This window comes from Trichosurus vulpecula, chromosome 6, assembly GCF_011100635.1.
Source record: "Trichosurus vulpecula isolate mTriVul1 chromosome 6, mTriVul1.pri, whole genome shotgun sequence".
NCBI classification, from domain to species: Eukaryota; Metazoa; Chordata; class Mammalia; order Diprotodontia; family Phalangeridae; genus Trichosurus; species Trichosurus vulpecula.
The window spans coordinates 226,488,068-226,511,954 of record NC_050578.1 but is presented as its reverse complement, the minus strand read 5'-3'; the positions used below and the strand labels follow the sequence as shown (position 1 = coordinate 226,511,954).

General features: G+C 42.0%; 1 protein-coding gene across 2 annotated transcripts in view; it reads right to left on the bottom strand.

Moving 5' to 3' along the window:
- The window catches only part of IPO7 (importin 7), a 53,498-nt gene extending 45,704 nt beyond the window's left edge, over positions 1–7,794 (bottom strand). Inside the window, exon 1 of one of the 2 annotated variants that reach the window (XM_036762352.1) lies at positions 7,513–7,794. In XM_036762352.1, coding sequence (XP_036618247.1) covers positions 7,513–7,596 — 84 coding nt within the window. In that variant the 5' untranslated portion in view covers positions 7,597–7,794. The remainder of the gene's footprint in view (positions 1–7,512) is intronic. The other variant, XM_036762353.1, reaches the window with a different exon arrangement.
- Positions 7,795–23,887: the final 16,093 nt, after the last annotated feature.

The following is a 23,887-nucleotide window of genomic DNA, read 5'->3' as shown; positions in this document are numbered from 1 at the left end:
AGTACAATAAGAGCATTAGTAATGATAATAAAAACAACCACCAGAACTATTCAGAGTAGAACAGGCTGCCTCATAAGATAAGAAAGGTAAGGAAAGTTAAGGTAAGAAAGGTTAGGAAATTTTTCTTTACCTATTTATTGGTAAATAAAAGTAGACAGTAAAAAGGGCAGGGTAAAAAAAGCCTGGAATGTCAAGCTAAGTTTCAAGGTATCTAGTACAATGAATTTAACATGTGCCACACAAAATCGCTAGGATGGCAGTTTGATTAAATGACTGCATTCCTAAGCTTTCCTATCAGGTGAGTCTCTTAAGATGTGGGCACCTTTATACTTTTGTTTTTTAAAACACTTCAGAACTCCAAATCCTGCTTAAAATCTGGTTTCCCTTTTCTTAATGATAATATGCTCTCTTCCTAACCCATACCCCAACTGTCTACAGACAGACATATGGAATTTTCCCAAGAATGGTGTTGAGTTTTCACCTACCTTCCTCCCCTTCAATACACAGTTAACCTTGTCTAGCTCCCTTTGTGACCAAGAACACTTTTGTGAGATAGCTGGCTTGGGTTAGGAATGTCGTCTGTTGCAATTTAAGTATTCTGTGCTATGAAAAACCAGCCCTCAAAAGATCAAACTTGTCACTTTAACCTTGTTTGAGTATTAGAGCCATTATTAAATATGACAGCTGCCTAAATAGCTCAATTGAAACAAACATTTACACAATTTTTTTTAAAAACTAAGTTTATGGCATACACTGGATAAAGTGATGTTTAAAAAAAACTTTAAAATTAAACTGCACCCCAACCCCTATATATTTATTTGCAGAGGTAAGAGACAGGATACCATGGGTGTAGAATACTGCATATATCACTTTTCCCACTAGTTTTGCTGAACTTTTTTTTCTTATTTTAAGAAATGTCTCTCTGAGGGAGGGGGGAGCACTACAATGGAAAATTAGGTGATGCTTTCCACATTTCCTTTTCAAACTGTTTTCTACTACTGTGAAAAAAGCTTGCTAAACCAAATTATTTATCGGTGAAAAGTGATTGAAACTATTTCTTCTTGGCAGATTCAATGATCTTACCAAACTGACTCCTGCAACTTTTCCTCTTACAAGCATGTGCTCAAGTCAAGCTGTGCCCTATGCCTGGTACTCCCATCATCTCCACCTCACCTAGCTGAAGTCTTGACCATCATTCCAAGTCCAGCCCCAAGACTATTTTCTCCTGAGGTCTCTTACAGCATTATGTCGGTACCACACACTCTTGGGCACTAATCATATTCAATTTTATTACACTGATCGATCAATCAATCAACAACAGTCTCTTAATGCAGTGTGCAGTAGGAACTTGAGATAAAGACAAAAATCCAACAGGTTCTGCTTTATATCCATTTCTATAAGGATTAGGTTTCCTATTAGATTGTAAACATTTGCAAAGAGGTCCAGAGCAGTTAGGACTGGCTGGCGGGCTGGATCCAAGCACCACCTTTGATACTAGTTATAGGAAGACAATTACTCACAATCTCTGAACCTCAGTTTCGTCCTCTGTAAAGTGGAGATATTAAGACCAGTAGTAAATACACCTCATAAAATTGTTGTAAGGTTCAAATGAGATCAAAGAATGTTATTTTAAAATGTCAGTAATTTTTTATCCATCCCCTGAAGAAATTAATTTCTTCAACTCTGTATTCAAATTCAGACAGTGCCTTGCCCTTAGCAAGTATACCTAATAGTTCATGTCAATAAAGCCCTCCTCACTCACCTAAGAGCCCTGTGGCATAGGTATCATGCAATTACTGGCCCCATTTTTTTTTGATCTGTGATTTCATCAGTGTGAGGAATAAAGGAAAAAGTACACAGAAGTTAAATGACGTGTGTGGTCACAGAGCTGATAAACGCAGCCTAGCAGGGCTTTTCTTCTGTGTCCAGTATTTACTACAATATAACTGCATTTGTCTCTCATCATAATATTACCATTAAAGGAGGAAAAAAGTATCAGTCATGCTAAGTCAGCTTTTCAATATCTTCAAATAAGAATCTGCAGGAATAAAATTCCCATCCTGCTCACCTACTTTCTAATCACGTTAAACGGTGATTTCATCTGCACGTGGGATAACAATAAATTGCAAAATATTGTCACTTCACAGATTAACCCTCCTTATTCTTCTAAAAGTAAATAATAGACTGGGCAGCTCTTCAAGGGCAGGGAATATTTACTTTTTATCTTTGTATCTCCTATACCTGGCTGAATTAAAAAGTTGACAGTAAACCTCTTCTCCCTCCACCCTTTTTATCACTCCCACCTAAAGAAAGCTGTTCTTTGTGTAGCGTTTATTAATAGGGACCTGTAAATATAAAGGTGGGCATCTAGATGGTTCAGTGGATAGAACTCTGGGCCTGGAGTCAGGAAGACCTGAGTTCAGATCTGGCCTCAGACAGACATTCACTAGCTGTGTGACCCTGGGCAAGTCATTTAAATTCTTGCCTTAATCCACTAGAGAAGGAAATGGCAAACCACTCCAATATCTTTACCAAGAAAAAAGCATGGTCCACAGGGTTATAGAGTCAGATATAACTCAACAACAGAAAAACAACACAAAAGGAATGAATATAGAAACTATTCTATATGCTACCATTCAAGTTATGTTACCATTCGATCTTTATAAAGAAAAACCATATGCACATTCATAAAGACATTAAAATGATGCACCAGTCATCTGTAAGTTAGTCTTTCAAAGGATCATAGGATTCAGAGCTAGAATTCTCGGAACTGGTCCAGACCTCTTATTTTACACATAGGGAAACTGAAGCCCAGAGACTAAGTGACTTGCCCAAGGTCACAAAGGTCCCTAAGCATCAAAGCCAGAATTTAAGCTCAAATTCTAGGGCACCAAATCCAGCACTTTCTACTTGAACACACTAGCACAGTGTAGCATATTCAACCACTAAGTGCCACAATGATATGTGGGGAAATGTGCTAGGCACAGGGGACACAAAAATAAAAAAGTTCCTGAACCTTAAAGGAGCTTACAAAATCAGCAAGGTGTTGCAGTGGATAGAGCACCAGGCCTGGAATCAGGAAGACTCATCTTCCTGATTCAAATGTGGCCCCAGCCACTTACTAGCTGTGTGAGCCAGGGCAAGTCACTCAACCCTGTTTGCCTCAGTTTCTTCATCTGTAAAATGAGCTAGAGAAGGAAATGGCAAATCACTCCAGTGTCTCTGCCAAGAAAACTCCAAATGGGGTCATGAAGAGTCATACACAACTAAAAACAATTAAGCAACAACAAAATCTATTCTTTATACTTAACCTGTGAAATGAAGATATTTTGAAATTTATAGTAAATGCTTAACAAATGCCTTTCATTCATTCCTTCAGGTAAGTTCAATGAAGGCTTGGCCTTATAAGCAGCCCAGTGCCTTCCATAGAGATGGTATTTAAATAAATCAAAATTTGTTTAATTTAACCTTCAACTAACTCGGAAGAATGCAAAAGTTATTTCATCCTCTTGTAGAATCACAGACAACCAATCTCTATTAAGAACTACTATTGGCCAGGTATTTTGTAGATGCGGGGGATAGAAAGAAACTTACATTTTATCATGTGATATATATATATATATATAAATACACACACAGAAAAGAAATACAAGATATTTAAAGAAGGGTAACCAGAGGGGCTAGATTAGGTAAAGCTCCATGTAATAGGTATCCCTTCAGCTGAATTTTGAAGGAAACAAGGGATTTTAAAAGGGAGAGGCGAGGTGAGACTGGCATGGGAGAAAGCTAGTCAAAGCATGGAGATGGGAGATGAGGTATCAGAAAACAAGGAGTTTGGGGTCAGATTTTAAAGATCACCAAGTTAAAAATTCAATCCGAAAAAATATTAAGTGCTTACTACATGCAAGGCACTAGGCTGGGCTAAGATTAGTGGAAACCTATGTGTACCAGCTTCCTATTTGGTGTTCTTTCCATCAAACCACTGCTGCTTTATAGTCCTGTTCTCTTCCATCACCAATACATATATGATCATAAAAGTGGTTTTAAAAATATTTTAGTATAGGCACAGACAATGACTAAGTATAGCTTTATCCTGTAGAGAAAATGCCATACAGCAATTGCATTTTTCTTTTAACAAAATTAATGAAAAATGACATCAATAGAATGTAACACTATGCTACAGTTGACAGTTTCTATCCTTCTTTCCCAAAACAGGATTTGTCCAAAACAAAATTTCACTTCCTCATTCCTACTATATTTAAGCCTCTATAAAGATTTATCTAAGTGTTTCCTAAATCATTATCTTTCCAGTTCATGAACTAATTAACCAAAATCATGGGAAGCTGCCTAGAAAAGGTTAAAAAGCAGAGGAGTAGGACTGGTAGAGTAGATAAGCTCTGACAGACAAGAAAACACATTCTACCAGTTTTCCAGGTGGAAAAAACAAAGAGTAAATTGGCATAAACTCTCAAAAAGATGCAAACCTTAAATGTCAACTGGGTCACAAAATCTAGGCAGGTTGCCAAAAATTCTTTGACAAAGATGAGGATTCAGCAGTGTTCAAAATATTCAAAAGCCACTGAGAGGCAGCATATTACAATGGAAAGCTGACTAGACTTAAAAAAAGACCAGGGTCTTAGTTCTATGATCCTAGTCAGTCTCTTCTCTGAGCCTCAGTCTTCCTCATTTTATAGCCAATTTTATACTTGCCTCCCCAAGATCCCTCTCAGTCTGCCTCCAATTCACAGGATCATTTGAAAAAAATCTTTACAAAATGCGAAGTATCATGTAAATGTCAACTGTTAGCATTACTAGACATAAGCACAGTTAGTTATCTTTGTTTGGCCAGCAGTTCCTAGGACTGAGTTTTGTGCAAACTAAAAGTGAATGGAACTTACTGAATATTTATGAGTTCAACAGAAATGTTAGCTCCAGGAGGAGCTTAAGAGACTTCCATTTGTGTTGCAATATCCCCAAACCCTGAATTCAGTGCCAGACCCTCAGTAGGCAGTTGGAAGAGATCTCCAAAGACCATCTAGTTCACCCCCCTTATTGTACACATAAGGAAACTGAGGACAGCAAAGTGATCTGAAAGAGGATCTGAACTAGGTCACAGGACTTCCAATCCAGCCCTCAGTGGGCTTTGCCCTTTCTTCTTGTTCAGTGTCTACCTCACAGGCTGGCTGCAGCCACCTCTCCAGCCCCATTCACAGTCTTTGAGATCCAGCCATACCTGCCTTCTTACAGTTCTCCACACAGGACACTCCATTTGCTATCTCCAAACACCTGCATATGAGCTGTCCCCCAAGCCTAGAATGTTCTCATCTGTCTCTTCAAATCTGTGGTTTCCTCCAAAATTTGTTCAAGCACCACCTTCTACATGTTGCCTTTCCCTGTTCTTCCCCAATTGCTATTCCCTTCCCGTACAGCTCTCTATGCTTGTTGTCTCCCCAAAGAGAATACATATGGAAAACAAGGGCCGTTTTGCTTGTCCTGTTGTGCCTAGTGCACAGCTTAGTGCCTGACAAAGAGGGAAATTAATGTTTGTTGGGTGATTAAGGGTCTCAGTATCTCTATGATAAATAAATTAAATTTGATAGACTGTATTAGCTATCTATCTAGTCTACCTTTTCCCCTTCTTCTCATTAAATTGGTAAATCCACAGGATTTTTAACCATTACAGTATAATGAGCCAAAGAGTTTTTTAAAGGACAAAAATCAGCTCTTTAAAGTTTTATAGTACTCTAAAGGGATGTAGAAAAAGAAACATACTAACCCCAACATTTGTATATCACAAAGTGAAAACCAATTAATAATCATATTCAGAACAGAAAATTCCTTCCATCTCACAGCTTTCCTTGCCCAAGGTGACTTTGAGGTATTCAGAATACGAAGAAGCAATCCTGAGCCTTTGTATGACAGCATTCAATTTAATTCAAACTAACTTACACACGAGTTAACAAGGTTGGAAAATGAACATCAGGATCTAATATTAAAATAGAAACTACTTCAGCACTGCAAACTAAAATGCTTTGCTTGAAAGACGAAGCTTCTTGAGGTCAAAAATCTCTAATGCTCTCTATGGTATCTAGTATATCACAATGCAATAAGTCTCTCAGCTTCCTCTAGAGTTGGCAGGTGCCTCAGAAAAAGATGGGGTTGAAGGAAGGAAATGTGAAGTGCTGCTGTCTTCTTCAGGGTGTAATAGGAGATTCAATGATGCTCTGACCCATATTAACACTGACAGATATCAAAAATCCTACTATCATGTAAGGGTAATACTTGTGCCACCTACCTTCTAGGTTTGTTGTCAGCTGCCTATCGGGCATCTACAACTGGATGTCCTACAGTCATCTCAAACTCAACATCCAGTACTCACCGATGAGTCAGTACAAATGATTCACCAGAGGCCACACAATCATTGAAATAAAGAATTCTACCTAAGGTAGTATTCCTTTGAAAGAGAAACAGTGAAAGAGAACAAAACAAAACTCTTCGAATACAGTAAACACGCATCACACACAGTGCCCTATGTTTAAGGAATGCTGGTTTATGAATGTTCAGAAGTTTAATAACAGGAAGACAACGTGAGAGCAGCTGCATCAAAATTCACAAGATTGGCCACACGGACGTGGTCCCGTTAGTGCTACATAAAGGTATTACTGAATGTCATCAACATGATTCCCAGGTGTTAATTCATTTAAAAAGAGAGATGGGACTATGAGGCAACAAACCCAATGCAGTGCCTTTCAAAGCCCTTTGACCCTAGCAACCCTGTAGATCTGGTAGAGCAGGAATCACTCCCATTCTACCGATGGGGGAAACAGACAGAATCACTGCCCAAGGTCACGAAGCCAATCAGCGGTGGGGCTACTGACCGGAGCCCAGGTCCCCCCAACCCAGCACGTTGGGATCCTAAGACGGTGAAGCTGTTCGGGGCAGGGCCGGTCAGAGGTCATCGGGTCCGTCCAGAAGCAACAGAATGCACACCTGTAGAGTTGCAGCCTGCCGGCTGCGCCTGGCCCCGCTTTCCATCCCCACCCAGCATCCCAGGCAGGGATGCAGCCCCCCGGCAGGGGCAGGGCGGGATGTACCCCTGCTCCGCCCCGGCCCGGCCCCTTCCCCGGAGACGTCGCTGGACTAGTGTTCCAACGTGGCCCCGGACCCCCGGGGTGGGGGGGGGGCAGGAGGAGTCGGGGACTGAGAGGCCCCGCCCGGGCCGACCTCGGAGTGTCCGAGCCATGTGTCCGGGCGGCCCAAGCGGCCCCGCCTCAGGGGGAGCCCTCCCCGCCACCGCCTCCCCGCCGCCGCCTCCTCAGGCCCCAGGCCCGGCCCGGGCCCAGGCGTCTCCTCTCTGGTCCGCGCCGGCCTCGGCGCCCCTCCCCCCCACCCCCGCCACCTGCGGCCGCAGCCACGGGCCGGCGGCGCCCCCTCGGCCCTCCCCGGAGGGGCCTCGGCCGCAGCCCACAGCCCGACTCCCCGCCCGGCCCCGCGGGGCCGCCCGCTCCGTACCTCATTGAGCTGGCGCTCGGCGGCCTCCCGCAGGGCTGGGTCCATGGTGCCCCGCAGGGCCTCGATGATCGTGTTGGGGTCCATGGCCGGCGAGCCGGGGGCAGGGGGAGCGCTCGGGGTCGTGCTGGGCCGCGAGTAGCGCCGCTTGCTGCGCACATGGACCCGCCGCGCTCCGCAGCGGCAACCGGCGCGAAAGGAAAGAGAAGCGCCAAGGCCCCGGATAGAGCCTCTTCTCCGAGGCGGGGAGGCGGGAGGCGCGCGGGCCACTTCCGCTCGGCGCGCCCGCGCGGGGCGCCCTGGGAGCTGTAGTCCCCCAGCTCCCCCGGGCGACGACCCACGTGGCTTGGGAGCACCGCCCTGCCCCAGGGTAGGCGGGCGCTCAGTCTCGGAGAGAGAAGGGCTGCGTGGAATCTAGTGGGGGAGGGCACGCGCTCTCCCACTTTTTCCTTCGGCACATAATAGGCTGTTCAAAGACACCTTGATTCTCGTGGAGAGAGTACTGGACCTATACTTCGACCCGAGTTCAAATGTAGCCTCAGACTGTAGCAGTCTGAACCCCGGGCAAGTGTCTGCCTCAGTTTCCTCATCTGTAATTTGGGAATTATAGTAGCCTCGACCTCCCAAGGTGGTTGTAATCATCAAATGAAATAATATTCATAAAGTAGTTTGCAAATCTTAAACCACTCCATCAATGTTATTACTATTATCTTTACATTGACAGATATAGATATATTATTGCGGCAGCTAGGTGGCGCAGTGAGTTGAGCACCTGCCCTGGGGTAAGGAGGACCTGAGTTCAAATGCAGCCTCAGACACTTGACACACTTACTAACTGTGTGACCTTGGGCAAGTCACTCGATCCCAATTGCCCTTCCTTCCGCCCCCCCCCCCCCAAAAAAGGATAATGCTCTTATTATGTAGAGACAATACTTACTACCCAGCTTCTTAGGTTTTGTTGTTTATCATCTCCAACTGGATGTCCTATTGACATCTCAAACTCAAGGTGTCCAAATTAGATCTCATTTATCCTTTTTCCCCTCCTCTCTTGCTGTCTTTATTTCCTTAGAGAACTAATATCCTCCTCTCCATCCCCTCCCCCACCTCCAGCCCCTCACATCCAATCAGCTTTCAAGTCTTCTCAGTTTTACCTCCTGTCCATTTACACAACCACCATCCTAGTTCAAGCCACAAAGACGGACCACACTATGAGAATTTTGCTATTATCTTGCTACAGAGTTCCCCTATTAAATAGGCCAGAAAGGTCTATTCTCCACCAGAAGTAAATGTGACATTTTTTTTTAAAGAAAATCAGGGCTCATAAGCCCTGGTATAGTTTGAAATTTCAGACAGCCAAGCAAAACTTTTTAAAGAGACATTTAACTTTTGTTCATATAGGAAAAAAAATAATTCGCCTCCCGGTAGAAGGAGACCGGTACTCACCATTGCTGGGTTCCCTATAATAACCCATCTTTAAGAGCAGCTCAGTAATAGAAAGGCCTGTAAGCTCCTTGTGTAGATTCTCTGTGGAAGCTGTTTGGGAAAAATATAGATGAAAATATTACAAAATGAAAAGGTAGGGAAAAAAATGCTGACTTGCTCAAGTGAAGGAAATAACTGTAAACAGGATCCCATCTCCATGGAGTGCTTGTTAACTTGACATTGAAATATCTGAGTGAAATATCACAAGGGTAGCTTCTATCAATAACCATTTTGTTTTACTTCTCTGTCTCCCTCTGGGTTGGGAAAACAAAGACAAAGCAAAACTTTATCCGTTTTGTCCTTCATTCTCTTTTTTTTTTTTTGGAAGGGGGAAGGCAGGGCAATTGAGGTTAAGTGACTTGCCCAAGGTCACACAGTGTGTCAAGTGTCTGGGGTTGGATTTGAATTCAGGTCCTCCTGACTCCAGGGCCGGTGCCTCTGTCCTTCATTCTCAAAGAGGACCAGGACATCAGGAAGGTGATGCCAGGACTTGCAAGTCAATTGGATTGAAGTGAGGGAGAGCTGTGCAGAGTCACCAGCCTCACTCTTTCCTCTAGTGCCATCTGGATCCAGTGGCCAGAGATAGATCAGGATGACTGAAAATGGCACTCTCAGGAAGCTCGCGTTCCTTTGAGGAGAAACACGATGTAAATAGAAAATTCAATACAAAAAAAATATAGATATATATCTGCATGTAGATATATATCTATATCTATCGATATATCTGTATCTCTATGTATATATACATATATGTGTATATACACACATGTCTGATGGGGGAGGGGTGTATTACTGAAGTGGGGGGTTGGGAATAGTGATAGTTTTCCTGAAGGAGCTTAGAATTTGAGATGAACTTTGGAAGAAGCTAAGAATTCTAAGAGATAGAGATAAGACCGAAAGCCTAGGGAATAGCTTGGTGAAAGACAATAGAATATGTATGGGGCAGGCTGACAGGCTACAATATAGAATATTTAAAGGTGAAGAGTGTAAAATAAGCCTGGAAATGTAGGCTAAGACTAGATTGCGAAGGGCTTTAAAGATCAAACAAATGAGTTCGATCTTAGAAACAAGAGTTAGCCACAGGAGCTTACTGAGCAGTAGAGGGACCTGTGCTTGAGGGAAATCAGTTCGGCAGCTATATGAAGGGTGGATTGGAGAAGGAAGAATTTCCTAATTCTTCTGCTATTGCAAATGGTGATGAGGGCCTGAGCTGGCTCAGTGGCTATCTATGTAAGTGGGAAAGAGGAGGGTGGGGGTGATATGAGGGGAACAATTGACATGTTAATGTACAAACCGATTACTACAAAGAGTGAAGTAGAGAAGGGGAGGAAGTGTGAACCTGGGTGACCAGGAGGAAAGTGCTGGCTCTCAGAAATAAGGAAGACAGAAAGACGGAAGAAGTGGGATTATGTGCTCTGAAGAATAAAAATGATTTGTCATGGGGCAGCTAGGTGGTAGGCTACATATGTGTTAGGAAGAACTAATCTCTTTGGACTTAGGTGAGAGAAGCCCTAGAGATATGAAACTCCCTTAGGAAAAAAATAATCGAAAATTGGGGGGCATTTCTCCCCTTTTTTCCTGGCTCTTTCTCCCTCCTTGCTTTCCTTCAAATTCCTTATCTTTCCTGATCCCTCCAGCAGCTAGTACCTTCCTCCTCAAATTGCATCCATTTAACACCACAGACCCACTGCTGGGCCCCTGGGATCTGTAAAATATTTGCCTTCTCTCTCTAAAAGGGTCCCAACTCTAAACTCCTGTGGGAGCACCCAGTTCAGTCCTGAGAGAGACTGCCCTACAAAGGGAAGGGTAAAGCTCTTTTTTCTCAAATTTTCTAGCTCTTTAAACTCCCACTCTGGAACCCCTGGGGAAAAATCACTTCAAGCTCAAGTTGGGCTCACGTCTCCAGTTTTCACAGAAAGCAGGGAATAGAAAACTACTCCATTCACAAAGTCGATCAGGTATTTCAGAACAGCTATTTATTTCTTCCATACAGAAGAAATGTTTAAAGCATAAAAGACAAACACCTGTTCCCAAAGGCTTGAATACAAAACAGTAACTTAGAACTCCTATTATGCCCTCCCAGGAGGGTGACCCTTAAAATATTAAAACCCGAAGCACTTAGTGGGGTTCTACCATGAGAATTTCTCCACATCAGCATTTGCCCGGTCAGAATGATTCCCTCAAGGTCCACATGCTCTGGCCAACCAGGACAGAGGTTGTGCTTTTCCTTCCGTCATTCAGGAATAGCCAAGGAGCCCAGCTCGGTTCTGGCCCTGCTGCAATCCAGCCTCTGCCAATGACCTTTGATGTACGTTGTCTTCCCTTCTTAGATTATAAACTCCTCAAAAGCAGAGACTGTTTCAGCTTCTTGTTCCTGTATCCCTGGCACCTAGATAGTCCCAAGAACGTATCATCATAAATGCTTGTTCACTTATGGAGTGATTGACAGGGAACCATCTGTGTCTTGTTATCCAAGTGAGTAACTACTTCTCTGAGACTCTGTTTCCTCCTCTGTTAAAGGGAATTGGACTAGATGACCTCGGTCTAGCTGGGTGGGATTGTGGAATCAGGAAGTCCTGGGTCCAAATCTGGCCCACAGATACACCTTGATGCTGTGTGACCTTGGGCAAGTCATTTAACATCTGCTTGCCTCAGTTTCTTCATAGCAATTATCTCCCAGGTTTGTTGTGAGGATCAAATAAGATAATATTTGTAGAGTGCCTAACACACAGTAGGTGCGATATAAATGGTACCTGTTAGTAGGGCAGCTAGGTGGCTCAGTGGTTAGAGCACTGGGTCTGGAGTAAAACCTAAGTTCAAATGCAGCCTCAGACACTCACTAGTGTGTGACTCTGGGCAAATCATTTTTACCCTGTTTGCCTCAGTTTCCTCATCTGTCAAGTGAGCTGGAGAAGAAAATGGCAAACCACTCTAGTATCTTTGCCAAGAAAACCCCAAAAAGGGTCACGTAGAGTCAGACACAGCCGAAACGACCAGAGCGAAACGACAAAAAGCTGTTATTAGCCTATGAAATCCTATGGGAGCTAGTCTGATGTATTTTGTGGAAATGGTGCTACTCTTGCCCTACCAAACCCAGAAGGTGACCCAAATGATTAGCCAGACCCCGTTCCTCTTAGCAGGGACCAAATGTGAATTCAGTTGCTTATATTCATCAGGGTAGGTCTGTACTAGTTCCTGTGGGGTTGTCATTGTTTGTCCTACTTTGGTCCTCTTGACATCAGCAGGGTGATGCTGCGACTTGCAAGTGAATAGAAGTGAGGCAGGGCTGTATGTATAAAGTCACCAGCCTCACTCTCCTCCAGAGCCATCTGGTCCCAGTTGCAAAACATGGATCAGGACAACTGGAGATGGCCCTGGATGTAGTAGGAGGCCTTGGCCTTTTCTAGCTAAGGTCTTTCCCAGGTCTCAGTCTGGTTGAGGTAAGGCCCATTCAGTGACTAAGGCTAGGTAAGAAATGAGGCAGAGAAGGGCCTCTTTTACCTAGTCAAAAAAAAAAAAAAAGAAACCAGTCTGGGAAGGAAAGACCCTCAGGGTTTCTGGAAGGAACTTACGAAAGGAAAGAATAACACAGTTGCTTCCAGCATGATTATAAAAGGACTTCAGGAAAGTATGTGGAACACTTGTTCCTTCACTGAGTCATCCGAAAGGCAGTGGGATGGGGAAGGGCCATTTCCATCCTCATAGGATCCTAGAATCTCAGAGCAAGCAAGACCTCATAGATCAAATAGTTTAACCTCCTGTCCAGTACAGAAATCCCCCTCTACAGTCCGTCTCACACCATTCAAACTTTCCCCCAGCCACAACCAAACCATACAAAAGAGCGGCATTAAGCTTAAACTAGTAATATCTTTGCCCTTCTGGAATTTGAACATCATTCCTGCCCTGATGCTCATAACATAAAGGAAATAGCCCCAAGACCCATAAATAAAAACCATCCAACACTTGCAAGGGTATATTTGCATTGATCAGTTGCCCAGGGAGAGTCTTCAGGGTGGCCCTCCCACTGCTTCTATCATTAGCCTATATCTAGATATGCATGACCTTTTGACCACAACAGAGTAACAGGAGCCATTTAAAAGTGGATTCCCCTTCTAGGTCTTCAGTGAGTGACAGGAAAAGACATTTTCCATAGAGAAATACTTTCTTTTCCAAATGGATTTGAGTGACTGTGGTGGGTCCTGGAGTCAAATGAAATCAGCCTCCTCTTGTCCCTTTGAGCCTTCCCGCCTCCTCCCAGACTTTGCCTCTATCAGTCTTCCCTTTCTTTTAAGGAATCTTCAATCTCTCCCTCCCCTCAGGCTCCTTAAACTTTAATTTAAGGGTTCCCTTTATCTAAAATAAGGAAACAAAAAATCCTTGCCTGGCTCCCTGCCTATCTCCCTCTTCCTCTTCACCACCAGACTTTAAGAAAGATTAGTCTTCTCTTGATGCAACTACTTCTCATAACCAACTTTCTTCACCTTCTCTTGCAAGTTTGCCGTGTCCTTAACTACTCTGCTGAAACTAAGGTCTCTAAGGTCTTTCCAGGGTCGTAAATACCCTTCAAACACCGCCCTTTTTTTGACCTTCTGCATCATTTGACATTGTTCATCTTAATAGCCTCCTTTCTTTTGGCTTCAGTCAATCAGTGAACATTTATTAAGTTCCTGTTATGTGCCTGGCACTGTGCTAAGTGTTGGGGATATGAAAAGAAGAGAAGAGGAGAGGAGAGGACAAGACAGGAAAGGAGAGAAAAGGAAAGAAAGAAAAAGAAAAAAAAACCCTGCCCTTAAGGAGCTCAAGGTCTAATGGAAGAGATAACACACAAAAAACTGTATACTAACGAGATATAGATTGTAAAGATTGGAGATAAACAATAGAGGGAAGGCCCTGGCTTTAAGGGGGAATGAAGAAGGGCTTCTTGCCCAAGGTGGAATTTTAGTTGGAGCTTGAAGAAAACCAGAGGAGTCAAGAGACTGAGATGAGGAGGGAGATTTGCTGAGATGGGAGACCAGAGTTGGGAGATGGACTGTCTTGTGTGAGGAACAGCAAAGAGGCCAGTGTCGCTGGATGGAAGAGTACATAATGGGCGTGCACAAAGTGTAAGATGACTGGAGAGCTAAGATTATTAAGGGCTTTTGAATGTCAAACAAGGGATTTTATATTTAATCTTGGAGGAGGTGATAGGAAGCAACTGGAGCTTATTGAATGGGGAGGGCAGGAGGTAACATGGGCAGATGTGCCTTAGGAAGATCAGCTTGATAGCTGAGTGGAAGATGGGCTGGAGAAGGCTTCATGAAAACAACACTCTGCTGTTTTTTCTTCTATCTCTGCTCTGCCTTCTTTGGTAGCTTTTGTTCCTCCTCTCACCCACTAAATGCAGGGATCCACTAAAACTCTGTCTTTGGCCCTCTTCTCTTTCTGCTCTCTCTCCCCTGGAAATCTCATTCATCCCTATAACTTTAACTAGGTACATAGATGATATGTTGTTTGTCCTTGATTCTCAAAGAGGACCAATGACGTCAGGAGGGTGATATCTTGACTGGAGAGTGAATCGAGTTTAAGTGAGGCAGAGCTGTGTAAATTCATCAGCCTCATTCTCTCTCCTCCAGAGTCATCAGAGTCCAGTGATAAGACATAATTCAATATGACTGGCTCTGGCAGCAGTGCAGTGGGAGGCCTTGGCCTTTTTAACCTAAGGACTTTCTCAGGTCTCAAGTTTGTCCGGGAAGTGACTAGACAAGGCCTCCTGACTAATTTGCCTAGGAGCAATACTCAATTTCTCTATGCCTTGACCAGAATAGGGTAATGATCAGATTAAGAGAAGGAAGAAATCCGGTAATTCAATCAATACAAGTATCTCTTGAGTTCCACCTTTGCACTAGGTTGAAAGAAGAATCCTTGAAAGTCGTAGCTAAAGAACTATTGAACGGTTATGATCATTTATTTCCACTTACTATGTGCCAGGCACCCTGGTAAGCACAAGATAATCTCTACCTTAGACAATGTAAATGTAATGAGGAGAGACAGCTTACAAACTTCCAGGAACAAAGGAAAAGGGGAAAAAACTTTCCAGGTTCCAGGAGAGCAGAAAAACGGTAGGAATGATGAGGTGGGGAAAAAGGTTAGATACTTGGTCTGGGAGTCTGGTGAAGTGGTGGAAGTTCATAGAGTGAGTCAAGCCAGGAGTGTAGGGATGATGGTTAGGACCCTTCGTGGTGGTCCAGCCTAAGAACTCATCCTTCAGTAGAGTGAGCCTCAAAGTGGAGGCTTCTCCAGGGTGAGAAAGTAGCTTATGAGGAAGAGAAGTCCAATACTGACTAATCTTTAACTTTTCTATCCCTCTTTCTCCACATCAAAATCAATTTTAAAAACACCATTCACTAGGTCCTGTTGATTCTGTAGCCCCAAAGCCTCTTACTCCCATACCTTCCTTACATCCCCACTTCTACCGCCACAGTTCAAACTCTCATTGGTTCAAATCCTCCATCTGGACTCTTGGAAATACCATCTGACACTCTCTCTGACTTACATCTTCTTTCCAAGCCATTAGTTTAAAAAATTATTTATTTAGTATTTCATTTCCCCTAATTACATGTAAAAACAATTTTAACTTTTTTTTTTTATTTCGAGTTCCAAGTTCTCTCCCTCCCTTCCTGCACTCTCTCCTCTCTTCCAAACCATTATACCCATTACACATCTTATACACCTCACCAGACCAATCATCTTAATGCACAACTCTGATGGTGTCACTCCAACTGAAAGCAAACAGTGTGACTAATATGGAAATATATTTTGCATGATTACAATGTATGACCTATATCAAATTGCTTTGCCATCTCAGGGAGGGGAAAGGAATAGGAGGGAGAGAATTTGGAACTCAAATTTTTTTTTAACAATGTTACAATTTGTTTTTACATGTAATTGGCAAAAAATTATAAAAAAAAGAAAACAAACAATGGCTTCCTGTTGCCTGTAAGATTAAATATGATTGCGTTGCACTAATATTCAAGGACTAGGTGGCCCAGTAGACAGAGTGCCAGGCCTGGAGTTGGGGAGACCTGAGTTCAAATCTGGCCTCAGATACTTACTATCTATGTGACCCTGGGCAAGTCACTTAACCCTGTTTGCCTCAGTTTCCTCATCTGTAAAATGAACTAGAGAAGAAAATGCTCTGCTCTGATTTCTAATAGCTGTTGCTGTTGTTCCTTCATTTTGGAAGAGGACCAGTGACATCACAGGGTGATTTCTTGACTCTCAGGTGCATTGGATTTAAGTGACAAAGCAGAGTTGCACAGGGTTGTTAGCCTCACTCTCTTTTCCTGAGTCATCAAAATCCAGTGAAAAGCCAAAAGTCAGGAAAACTGGCCTTGGTTTGGGGATGCAGTGGATGACCTTGGAATCTTTGATGTCTGACCAAGCGCTAAGCCAGGGGTGGAGAACCTGCAGCCTTGAGGCCATATGTGGCCCTCTAGGTCCTCAAGTGTGGACCTTTGACTGAATCCAAACTTCATAGAACAAACTCCCTTAATAAAAGGATTTGTTTTGTAAAACTTGGACTCGGTCAAAAGGCTGCACCCAAGGACCTAGAAGGCCACATGTGGCCTCGAGGCCGCAGGTTCCCCATCCCTGCTCTAAGCACTCTACGATGCCTGCTTCAGCCACCTTCATGGCTGTTTGAACAAATTGTTCTCATCTATCCATTCTGCCAGGGGAAGTCTTCACATGCGTGGGATAGACATCCCCCTAAGTCACCCACAGGTTTGAGGCCTGTTTTTTACCCTCAACCTGGTTTAGCTCGTTTGCTGAGATGGTTTTACCAGGGTGTGGCTGAAAGGTGTTCTCCAAAGATGGATGAGCATTGCTGGGAAGCCCTTACACCGGAGATGCTAGTCCTCCCTGGACACCCCATACACCTCATAGTCATATAACCTCTGTTTGCTTTAATGCACTAGAGAAGGAAATGATAAAACACTCCAGCATCTCTGCCAAGAAAACATCAAATGGAGTCTTGAAGAGTGGAACATGACTGGAAAGTGACTGAACAACAAAAGCAACCTCCAGAGGTTGTAAGAAAAGTGCTACCAGATCCAAGTCATCTTTGCATTCCTCCCAACCCTGGTTAAACCCATTGCACAAAGCTGTCTCTCAATAAATATTGAATTAAAGCTAGTTCCCTTTCTATATGGCAAAGTGACCCAACATAGTTAACTCTCAACTTCCTCTCAGAGGTACAGAAGTCTTAGCTACCACGGTTTCAACGATGATTATCCCTCGGCAAATAATTCTCAGATTTATTTGTCCAGCCCTAACCTCTCTTCTGACCCCCAGTCTTAGGTCGCCAGAAGTCTATTGGACATTTCAAATATCTCCCCTAGTAAACTCAATATTGGAAAATCTCAACGTCTTGGAACAGCCAATCACCCTCTGCCCCTCTGATTGGAGGGTGGAGCCATTTAACTCCTCCATCCAAGGAGGGGGGACAGGACAGACATCTCCTGAGTACCTCACTCCCTCCTACTTTTCAGCTTTCTTTCATGTGCTGCCTTCATCCATTAGACTGTAAGCACCTTCAGGGAAGGGACTGTCTTTCTTTTTCATATTTGTACCCCAGTACGCAGTGTTTAGCACGTAGGAGGATCTTAATAAATGTTTGTTGACCAATATTGACAGCAACTACTCTGTGAGGTAACAAAGCTGGAAACCTAATGGGTGCCCATCAACTGAGGAATGTTTAAAAAAAACCCTGTGAAAGTAGGCAGCTAGGTGGCACAGTGGGTAGAAAGCATTGGGCCTGTAGTCAGGAAGATCTGAGTTCAAATCCAGACTCAGATGCTTACTAGCTGTGTGACCCTGGGCCAGTCACTTAACTTCTATCTGCCTCAATTTCTTCAACTGTAAAAAGAGGAGAATAAGGCACCTGCCTCCCAGGGGTGAATTGAGATAATATTTGTAAAGTGCTTAGCGTAGTATCTGTCGCATAGTAGATGTCGCACTTAATAGATGACTCATTCCTTTCCCCTTCTCTTCTATGCAACCTATTCTGGCCAGACCATATCCGGACCTTTATGTTAACTCTTGGGGACCACATTTTAGGAAGGAAGTTGACAAGCTGGAGCATGTCCAGGTGAAGCATATAGAAGAGAGAAATGCATTTCAGGCATGGGAAGAGTATGAGCAGAGGCACGTAAGCAGATGCGATGTTGAGTTTGGTGAACTGGAAGATGAGCATTCCTAGTGAGATGACAAGGAAGTACACCTGGAGAAAGCAAAATGCAGCCAGATTTTGGAAGAGCTTTCTTCTCCTCAATTCGATTCGCTTTGGTGAGCATTTAAGTACACTATACGAAAAGCATGATGTATGAGGTATGCCAGGAGCTGAGGTTACAAAAGTCATCGTAAAAGCTGTCCTCATAGAACATAAGTGGCACAAGTAGAGGGTGGGGAGATGGGGCCTTGTGGGTGCCGGAACATAGATACCTATTTGTTTGTCTAAGCTGAAAGAGGCAAGGCTGGGGTAGGGGGTGGAGGAAGTGGGGAGCCAGGACTAAGTCACCTATGTGGATCTAGCACAGTAGGGGAAGGAGTAAAGTCACTTAACCTCATTGAGACTCAGTTTCCTCACCTGTAAAATTGGAGAGGAGGGGAGAGGTTGGACTAAATCACCCCTAGGCCTGTTCCAACACCAGATGGGCGATATTATGAAACTCCAAAAGAACAATACAGTTGCAGAGATAAGACAAGCCTGCACAATACAGTTGCAGAGATAAGACAAGCCTGCGTCAGCCAGCATCCAACAATGGGAGGCCAGAAAAGGTAAGCCTCAAGCTGGTAGAACAGACAATGGGGCCATTGTTCAGAGGATGCTGCTGGTCTGCGAAAGTCTCCCTGGTCCCTTCTAGTGCTGGCTGAGATACGGACTTTGGGAGTTATGCCCAAGGGCCATATGGATCAAGCTGTGGGAGCGAATAACATCACTAAGGGAGAGATTATGGAGAAAGGAGAAAAGAGAACCTGACAGAAGACTGATATTTCAAGGTTGAGATGATGGGGAGGGAGAAAAAGAAAGAGAGGCAGAAAGGGAACAGTTAAAGGGAGAGGGAGAAAACCCAAAGGATTCTCTCCAGATTCCTGGACGTTTCCCTCCGTTACTCTTGGTCTTCTACAGCTTGAGGGAGGAAGAGTCAACTTCCTCCTTGTCTCCTCACTTCTCCTAGACCCTCCCTCTGCATCTTCAAACCATCCCACCCAGCAAGTGGTGGGCAAGCTCTTAACAAAACAGCTAAAGAGTGAGGGGGACTTGGAACCCAACCCCTGCTCTTCCAACTTAGGAAAGCCATACCTCCCACAACCTCACTTTTCTGAGCAACAAATGGAGGGGACTAGACTGTATGGCCTCTGTAGTCCCTTCCAGCTTTAAATATGTGATCTCTGACTAAATTCTGGTTTACGAATGAGTAAACTGAGGCGAATGGAGCCAAAGTGAATTCACCAGCTCCAGGTCAACCTCCTTCCTTTCTCATGGAGGACCTGGCTCCTGTCTTCCTCTACCCTCATACTTGGAGAGGTCCATATACATTAAAAAATTTTTGTTTTAAAAATTCTGTACTAAGCAAAAATCAAATAAAATGGGCATTTCCATATATGTTAAGTAGAACAGAAAAAGAGGATTTTAATGATAATGTGGATCTTTATTGTATACAACCTGTTTTTCTTTTTAAAGATATAATAAATTCATCATGTAATATCCAAAGCTATCCTACTTGTCTGTGATTCTTTCTGGTTTTCTTTTCTGTTCTCTTCTGTCATTTAAAAAAATATTTCTTTTTTTTTTTTTGACTAGCATTTTTTAAAATTTTTTTCAGTTTCTTTGTTTTTATTTTTTTTAATATTTATTTTTATTTTTAGTTTACAACAGATGGTTCTATATAATTTTGAGTTCCAGATTTTCTCCCCTCCCTCCCCAAGATGGCATGGAATCTCATATAACTACCACGAATAACTTCGCATTGAATTAATTTATACACTAGTCAAGTTGTGGAGAAGAATTATGACCAATGGAATGAGTCATGAGATAAAAAATTATTTCAAATACCCTCTTCTCTCTCTCTCTCTCTCTCTCTGTCTCTCTTTTTGGTGAGGCTATCCTATATTTAGCCCCACTTTCCCTCCCATTCAACCCCAAATTGGGAAAAAGAAAAGTTTGTAGCAAGTATATATAGTTAACCAAAATAAATTCCCAAATTGGCCTTGGCTGAAAATGTATTTCTTATTTGGCATCTTGAGTCAATCATCTTTTTGCCAGGAGGAGAGTAGCACATTCTATCATCAGTCTTCTGGAGTCCTGGCTGGTCATTGAAGGGATCTGATTTCTTAAGCCTTTCAAAGTTGTTTTTCTTTACAATATAGTGGTTGTAGAAACTGTTCTCCTGCTTCTGTTCATTTCACTCTGCATGAGTCCATATAAGTCTTCCCAGGTTTCTCTGAAAATACCCCTTTCACTACTTCTTATGATATAAGAATATTCCATTATTATTCCTGTTCCACAATTTGATTAGCAATCCTGCCCTTGGTAAAATATCCCTTTAGTTTCTAGTTCTTTGCTGCAACAAAAATGGCCAGTATAAATATTTTTGAATGTATGAGTCCTTTTCCTTTTGATTTGATATCTTTAGCTTATAGGTCTAGTGATGGGGTATTTGAATCTTAGTGACCTTTTAGGGGATGGTTCCAAATTGCTTTCCAGAATGGCCAGACCAGTTCACAAACATCACCTATGGGCTTTAACAATTTCCATTTTTCCTTTTAGGTGTATACACACACACACACACACACACACACACACACACATACGTATATACACATACAGACAACGTATTTAGATATATACATATTATATACATATAAATGTGTATATATATTTTATGTGTGTGTATATGTATGTATGTACATATACATGTGTATATGTACATACATATATATGTGTGTATACATATACATACTTCCCTCTTTAAACCAATTCTGAAGAAACTGAAGGTCAAGCATTGCCCACCAACCCCTATTTTCCTCTCCGTTGTAAAAGCTTTTCCTTGTGTGTTGCTTTTATGTGAGAAAAATTTCCCCATTCTATCCCTCCCTTCCCCCTTCTCTCAGTACATCTCTCTTTCTTAACCCTTCATTTTTTGGGAGGAGATTATTCCAACATAGTCAACTCATACTTGTGCCCTCTGTCTATGTAAACTCATTTTAATTGTCCTAATAATGATAAAGTTCCTAGGAATTACATGGATCATCTTCCATAGGAATGTAAACAGTTTAACTTTGAAGCCCTTATGAATACTCTTTCATGCTTGCCTTTTTATGCTTCTCTTGAGTCTTGTGATTGAATGTCAGATTTTCTATTCACCTCTGGTGTTTTCATCAGCAATGCCCAAAAGTCTTCTATTTCATTAAATATCCATTTTTCCCTCAAAGGATTACACCAGAGTTGGAGTGGCCTCAAGGTGGCCCTCTAGGTCCTCAAGTTAGGCCCTTTGACTGAATCCAAACTTCACAGAACAAATCCCCTTAATGAAAGGATTTTTTTCTGTAAAACTTGGACTCAGTCAAAAAGTTGCACCCAAGGACCTAGAAGGCCACATGTGACCTTGAGGCCAGCCCACCTCTGGGTTACACTCAGTTTTCCTGGGTAATTTTGGTTGTAATCCTATCTACTTTGTCTCCTAGAATATCACACTCTAAACCCTCTGCTTCTTTAATGTGAAAGCTGTTAAATCTTGTGTTGTCCTGATCTGGCTTCACGATATTTGAATTGTTTCTTTATGGCTGCTTAAAGTATTTGCTCTTTGACCTGGGAGCTCTGGAATTTGGCTATAATATTAGTGGGAGTTTTTATTTTGGTATCTCTTTCAGGAAGTAATTAGTGGATTCTTTCCATTTCTATTTTATCCTCTGGATCTAAGATATCATGGCAGTTTTCTTTGATAAGTTCTTAAAATATGATGTTTAAGCTCTTTCTTTGCTTATGGCTTTCAGGTAGTCCAATAATTCTTAATTTATCTCTCAATCTATTTTCCATATATTTTAATCCCACATTTTCTTCTGTTTTTTTTTCTCATTCTTTTGACTTTATTTTATTGTTTCTTCATGTCTCATGGTGTCATTAGTTTCTACTTGCCCAGTTCTACTTTTTAAGGAATTATTTTCCTCAGTGAGATTTTGTACTTCTTTTTTTCCACTTGGCCAATTCCACTTTTTAGGGAGTTCTTTTATTCAATGAATTTTTGTACCTCTTTTACCATTTGGCCAATTCTATTTTTAAGGTATTATTTTCATCTTTTTTGTGCCTCTTTTACCAAGTTCTTAATTCTCTTTTTATGATTTTCATAAATGTTTGTCAAATTGAACAGAAGGTGCTTAATAAATATCTACTGAATTGCATTGACCTCTGTATCTGCAGGGTGCCATAGGAAATGAAGAGATGCCTTTGAAGACAAGAAAACTGTGGTATTCAAGTTCTATCTCAGATATATACTGGCAATATGACACTGGGCAGACAATTTAACTTCTAAGTGCCTTCCCCATATCATGCTGCCTTCCCCTAGCTCTTTTTAACTCACCTTTTTGTATTGTCTTTCTTCCTCGAATATAAGCTTTTCGAAGGCAGGGATGATCTTACTTCCTGGTATTTGTATCCTCGGCACTGAGCACAGTGCCTAACACATAGTAGGTGCTTTAAAATTGCCATTATTTTTCTTTCTGTCTCTCTATCTATCCATCCATCCATTCATCCATCTATCTGTCTGCCTATCCACCCATCCATCCATCTATCTGTCCATTTGTCTATCTAAGTTGCAAAAAAAAAAAAAAAAAAGCGATGACCTGCATTGGTATATGGATTTTCCTCAGAAGGGAGTTAACCTATATCAATGAAATCACAGGCCCAGTCCCTATCCCCCCTATATCTCCCATTCTTTCAGAGGGAAGGAAAGAAGGAAATTGGCATTTATTAAACACCTACCATGTGCCAGGCACTGTGCTAAGCACTTTAAAAATATCTCATTTGATCTTCACAACAACTCTGAAAACTAAAGCAAACAGAGGTCAAGAGACTTACCATAGGTCACACAGCTGGGAAGTAGCTTAGGTTAGATTTGAACTCAGGTCTTTCTGATTCCAGCATACTACCTAGCCATACCATCTAACTGCTACTGCTAGTGTTTTCTCTCCTCTGAGATTACTTTATATTTTTTGAGGGGGACCAAACCTGTAATTTCATCTGTGTAGGGAACTCTCAGTCAAGAAAGTCCTTCTGCCAATGCTCTGCAACTTATGGTCTTAGAAGGTTGCTTGGGAGACTTGCCAGATTCATCCATCAGTATATGTCAGAGAAAAGACTTGGACTTGGGTCTTCCTTTCTCTAAGGTCAGCTCTCTAACCACTAATCCAGACTGCCTCGACTTTGTGTTGAATCTCTATATATCCTGTAGTTATTAATTTGTAGACTGTTATTAATTATTATTTTATTTTTATTATTATATTTATTTCTATTATTTATAATACATTTATTTCTATTATTAATATTATTATTAATTATTTATCTGTTTTTTCATCCCTATATGATGTAAGCTCCTTGAAGGCAGACAGTACTTCATCCTTGTCTTTGTATCTTCAGTGCCTGGTCAATATAAATAAAAATAAATAAATAAATGAATGAATGAATGAATGAATAAATAACATGTCAATCCTACCTGTATTAATTTGCTCATTCAAAATCATATCAAACTACCAAAGTATTACTTTATAGTATAGGTATAGATATATACACACATACACGCATACACTATATGCATATGTAAATATATATATTTATAAATCTAATTTATAAAGGTAGAAA